This window comes from Solanum pennellii, chromosome 5 (assembly GCF_001406875.1).
Source record: "Solanum pennellii chromosome 5, SPENNV200".
NCBI classification, from domain to species: Eukaryota; Viridiplantae; Streptophyta; class Magnoliopsida; order Solanales; family Solanaceae; genus Solanum; species Solanum pennellii.
Window position 1 is genome coordinate 2,866,925 of NC_028641.1, and position 6,559 is coordinate 2,873,483.

The following is a 6,559-nucleotide window of genomic DNA, read 5'->3' on the forward strand; positions in this document are numbered from 1 at the left end:
AGATAATATCATATATTCTTACCACAAAGAGTTTTTTCTGGTCTAGCCCAACAAAGTAAAATGGGATAAAGAGTCTAAATTTGGAATAGACAAGAAAGGCATGTGACTGTTGGGGTAAGTAACCTTATTTATAGAATGTATGGTGGAGTATCGTATCTGCATCGATTTTTACATCAAATCAAATTAGATGTATTAAAATTTAATCAAATGATACTTTTAGGAAGTAGTGACGGATCCAGAATTTTCAATAAGGGAGTTCAAAATTCGTAGAAATAAACACACAAAACAGCTGAAGGGGGTTTGACATCTACTATATATACATAAAATATTATTATTATAATAGTATAATTTTCCGTCGAAAGAGGTTCAGATGAACCCCCTTGTATCAAGATGGCTCTATCCCTGCTAGGAAGGATAAGATAATTTGGTAAAAAATAATAATAATAATCTTGTATGTGTAGAGATTTTTAATTCTTTGATTTTTAATCATATATTATATTTCAGATTCAAATTTAAAGAACGAAAAAAAAAATCTCAATGAAAGCATTATCTTCAAAAATGGACCTTTGTAATGTTCACATTTAGATTTATCGAACTTCAATATATAATAACATTTATTTGAGTGATGAAATTAAAAAAAATAATTTTTTCTTCCCAATTTGTTGGGCTATGTTTGCATATCTATGTAATTTTTGTCCTATTTAATTAATATTCCCACGTTACGTGGGCCATGTATGTAACCTAATTAAAGTTGTACGAGATAAATAATAATGGGACAAATATTATTTAATTCGAAAAAGGGAAAAAGAAAAACAGAATTTCTTTTTTTCATGAAGGAATTAATTATTTTAATGCAATTAAAAGGTGATTGAAAATCACGAGTCACTAAAAAAATAATTGTATTTAATAAAATTATATATTGTATTTAAGCATAATTCTTCCCTCGTATGTTAATTAATCACAAAATAAGACCAACGTATAAAATTATATGAAACCTATATTGATGCTATTTTTATACACTCTCACGTCTGTGTCAACTTCTATAATGTTTGTTTACATTATATATAAATATTTTGAAGGTAATATTTTCTATTTATGTATCACTTAGAGTTTAAATATACTTTTACTAAATATGATTTAATACCCTCCAATTTCTAAAAACATGATATGTAATTTAAATGGAAAATCATTTTTATAAAAATTTATATAAGATATATTTGAAAGTTTCATGGTCACATGCTATTATTTATATTATTGTAGTTATTATTATTTGTGCAAATCACTCATCCGTTTTCCCATAATTATTATTAGAAAACTTACATATTAAAAAAATATTTATCATTTATAGTTATAATAAGTATTTTCACTTGATCAGTTTTTATATATATATATATAAAATACAATTTTAATACATATACAATGGACAATTTATCATTTACATATAATACAAGTTTTATTGATGGATAATATATTTATCATACATTTTAATACACTACAATACAATGTGTCAATTTCTTGCCAAACAAACATAATATATCTTAAAAAGTTATAATACATATACATTGTATACATAATTCATTTTTAATACATATTACAGATTTAACATAGTATTGCTATCGATAATAATAAATAAATAAAATATCGCTAAAATCAGTAATTATTTATCAGATACATGCCAATCCAATAATTTTCCCTATATTATTTATGAATAACCCAAGATATTGCTTGATGTGACATATCATGATATATAAATTTAGTCTTGGTATGGTTATATCCTAATATTCACAAAATGTTGTGCAAAAAATTAATGTATATAGACAAGTTGCTTTCACCATTAAACAAAGTACCTTTTGGCCACATATACTAAGAGAACTTATCCACCTTTTAAAAATTTTGGCAAAATTTATTGGCCATAAATTTTTTGAATAATGTATTAGCTAGCTATAGTTCATTATAAAAAAAGATAAAATTTTAAACTTAATTATGGGTATAAATTATGTTTAATGTCTTTGTCCTTTATTTATTTTTCTAAAAAAGTGAAATATGTTTATGATCAAATAATATATGTCAACGCTTCAATTCAAAAAAATGTCTTCTTAAAAGTATTTAAAAATTTATGGCCATGGACTAGCTCTATAACTAACCTAATGTAACTTAATTACCATATGAAAATTGCGACTAATAAATTTTCGCTACAAAAGGTCTTTTGATGGTGATTTCATTGCCACTGAACACTAAAAAAAAAACTGTGAATTACATAGGGATTTTTCTATATTAATCCCCAGAAAAATCACTATGTAATTCACATTTTTTCGTATAGTGGAAGAAGATTTGTGGCAACTTGATAATCTCTACTAATTTTGTTATTTTTATTAAAATTTTGGACGTAAATTTAATGTTTTATTATTAATGTGTTTCGCTCATTATTTGTACTAAATGTTTTATCCATGAAATACAAAATTTAATGAACAAATATAGTAGTAGACTTTATTATAAATTTTCAAAATTATGTGTTTACAGGGTAAGTAAAATTTAAATAATAATATTTTATTAATGACAATTAAAACTTCTAAATCTATATATAGACAATAAAAAATAAGATTGAAGTGAAACTTAAATACACATATACACGAACATATAAACCAACCAAAAGAATTGTGGGATGGAATAATATGGAAATGAAATTATTTGTATATTTGAAAAGTGGAAAGTATTGTAATTGCAATTAAATAATTGGATTAAAAATAAAATAATTGTTCAATTTTTTCAAATATTTTACCTTTTTGTTGGGTAATTTTCCTGGCAATTTTAATATATTTTTGTAGAGGCAATTAATCGCCACAAAAGCTAAACCTTTGGTGGCAACTTGTGTTAAGTATTAGTTTAAACAACGATCCACGAATCGCTACGACAAGTTATCAGTGGTGAGACTATAAGAAAACTATGAATTACATAGGGATTTTTCTGGAGTTAAAACGAGAATTTACATGAAACTTATTTTCCTGCAAATTTTTATACTAATTCCTAGAAAAATTACAATTTTCTTGTAGTTTATGAGTTGAACATTATAAACGAGTTTGAAATGTTATTATTTATTTATTTATAATAACATTCCAAACTCGTTTATAATGTTCAGCTTATAAATTCGTTTCTATGTAGCTCTCTAGGAACAATATAGAAAGAGAAATGCTAGTACTTCAAATTGATAAGTAAATGTTACAATAACAAACCATACATTATAGTACTTTATTCTCTAAAAAGTTTCTTAAAAAATACGTAAAGTTCATAACGATGATGTCTAAATCAACCAGAGGACATATTATTAATCAACTAATTAGATGATCGCGAACGTCTTCGATACCTTATCTATGGAATTAAATTGAGATCAAGCAATGAACTTGTAATTTGTTGATCTTTATTAGCACAAGAACTTGTAGCATCAGATATTACTCCAACATTTTCTAATCTTGTGTTGTTTTCTTGGAGTAATTCAAGTCTTTTTATGTGAAGATAATGAGATAGCCTATGATTTTTTGGATCAATTCCCATTTTTATAAGTTTTCTTCTCAAATGAGAATTCCAATAATTCTTCACTTCATTATCCGTTCTTCCTGGCAATCTTCCTGCTATTAGCGACCATCTGAAAAATAAATGTCATTCTATTTTTAAATAACACTAGCTACATGAAACTCCCCTAAATTTCATTTTACGCGACACTCTTACATTATCTTTTTAAAATGTATAATTTAGACTTCACATTTTATAGGCATAAAATAGGTATTATTACATATGACTTGTTTAAGATATCACAAGTTCCATCAACTTAATTATTTTTTAATAATCTCATATATGAGCGAGTCGAACAATATCATATAAATTGATATTATTTAGTGAAACTAATTATTATTATGGTCAATCAGTTCACTACCAAAAAATATAAATTAGCGATAGACAACTTCTGTTATGCATTAAATCGTATAAATTTGTCATTAATTCTATTTAACAATAAATTAGTGATAAATTATATATTAAAAAAAAAAATAGCATAACCTATTTAGAAATGAATCTCATAATTAATTCCCATATTTGATAATAGTTTATATTTTTCAAAGCAATCAAATTAAATCTAGAATTTATATTCCTTTTAAGGGATAAATAATGGAAAAGTTACCTATTGCCAAGGAGAGCATGAAGCTTGATGATTAGATCATCTTCATCCTCAGAAAAATTTCCTCTTTTTAGATTTGGATTAAGATAATTCATCCATCTTAGCCTACAACTTTTTCCACAACGAAGCAGACCTATAATCAAAGACGAATTCAGAATTTTAAGTCAGTATATAGATAAATTCATACCCTGTACATACATCTCAATTTATTTTGCATGTGCATGCATAGTTCAAATAGAAACCGATAGGTTTAGCTGAACTTACATAATCGATTTTTTTTCAATTAAAAGATCACGCGCTTTCTCTCCCTCGAAACAATGTTTTTGATCCTACCAAATTAAATGTGCACCCTTCTAGGGCAACATGACAACAATGAGTAGTTCGCTCTAGGACCCCACTCCCTCAAAATGTCAATCGAGATGGAGTACTTGGGTGCAAACCCTAGATTTTTCAGGGACTTATCTTACCTCGATATCTAAATAAATAAAGGGTGTGACATACATATATATATATATATATATACTTACCAGCAGCTTTAGGTAAATTTCTCCAGCAACCTTCACCATGTTTAGTGATATAATCAATGAGTTTTTGATCTTCTTGTTTAGACCAAGCTCCTTTATGCATTTCTTCTTTGTTATCACAACAAGGCTTTCTCATAATTCTAGATATTTGATATTATATTCTATAGTTTAATATTTTATTGGATGGTGACTATGTGAAGAAGATATATACTAGAAAAAGATTTGAATGTGGAGAAAGAAAAAAAGAGATTGGGTGGTTGAATTTTTGAAGTGGATAGAGTGTGCTTTTATAACAAATAATAAAAAAGTGTTGACTGGTGGTTTGGTCTTTGCATGCATGCAAGGTGTGATAATTCCCAACTTTCCCAATTTCCAAATTTGGAAAATATCAGTACTCCCTCCGTCCGGTATTGTTTGTCATGATTTCTATTTTTAGAGTCAAACTATAAAAAACTTTGACTAACATTTTAAGATATATTTTTTCATCATATTAATATGCAAAAAATTGTAATTTATAGTACTTTTCATGTAGTTTTAGAATATCTAATTCTTTTATTTAAAATATCGAATTAATGCGATCCAATTTACCTTTGAAAATTAGTCAAATTAACTTTTGATAAGAGCAACATGACAAACAATTCTGGACGGAGGGAGTAATAGTTTTGTTAGTGTCTATGGCTTGTTAGGGTTAGGTTACCTTTATTTGTTTTTAATGATCATGGCTCGAAAAATCAGTTTATACGTACTTCGATTATTTTATTAAATATATTAAGCATAACTAATAATTACAGGTAGCTGTTACTTTCCATTAACATGAATACAAGGCGACTAAGGTATAATTAATTTGTACGTATTTCAATTATTTTATCGAAATATTTGTTATATATCTCCCTTATTATTTGCAACTTATCAAAGTTTAGACAGATAGAAAAAAAATACTTCATATATTTTTCTTTTACCTTGTTTGGATGTGGATGTGCGACCACAAGATCTTCCTAACACTCATTGATCATTACAGCACAAGTGTGGAGCCATCTTATATTTAGGGGTTCGAATTTTTTCGGCAAAATTTTTTTAGATATATAAAGTAGATGTTAAACTCTCTTCGACTACTTTATATGTCTGTTTTTTCAAATTTTGAATTTCCTTATTAAAAATTCTGACTCCGCACCATTAACACCACACTCTTGAATGTGGTAGGTTTCTGCATGTGTGATCACCAACATTATTCAACAAGAACTTTAATGTATATAGTTTAATGTATGTGTTAACAAAGGCAAATCTAAGGGCATAAAGGGTTAATTTCGAGCCTTCTTCGTTAAAAAATTATATTATATATATAATATGATGATATTGGATACTGTACCTTCAATGTTTTGTATAGTATATTTATTTTTTATTATTTTAAATTTTCTTAGCGAATATTCTAACTCCACCATATATACTATACTATCATTTTCTATCGATGATAACTTTAACTCTATCTTAATTCACCATTCAAGTAAATTTTTAGCCTTTAGGTGGATATAATTATTGTTATAATTTATTAGACTTTCGAAAAGCAAAATATAATAAATATAAACTTGCGGTTATAAATAATTAGGTCTCAAACCATCTACAAAGACCTTAGTGGAATCATTAATTGTACTCCGCTTATTTTTACGTGCCACATTGTTAGTTGATTTGTGGTACTAATTACTATGAACGTGATATATCTTAGGTTATAATTAAGACTAATTATAAGATTATAATATTAAACTTTTATAGTATATAGTACTAAATTTTATCAATAAGAGTCAATCAATATCAGAATATGAAAGCACATAAGAAGGTAACTATCATCTAGCATAGTGCCATGTTTGTTTTT

At 26.4% G+C, this 6,559-nt stretch overlaps 1 protein-coding gene across 1 annotated transcript; it reads right to left on the reverse strand.

The window, feature by feature from the left end:
- Positions 1–3,175: 3,175 nt before the first annotated feature.
- Positions 3,176–4,944, reverse strand: LOC107019057 (transcription factor MYB3-like). The gene is made up of 3 exons (XM_015219640.2): positions 4,696–4,944; positions 4,172–4,301; positions 3,176–3,640 (listed from the first exon to the last, which is right to left on the reverse strand). Exons 1-3 carry the CDS (start codon positions 4,826–4,828, stop codon positions 3,367–3,369), a joined length of 537 nt encoding a protein of 178 aa, XP_015075126.1. The 5' UTR covers positions 4,829–4,944; the 3' UTR covers positions 3,176–3,366.
- Between the last annotated feature and the right edge of the window lie 1,615 nt (positions 4,945–6,559).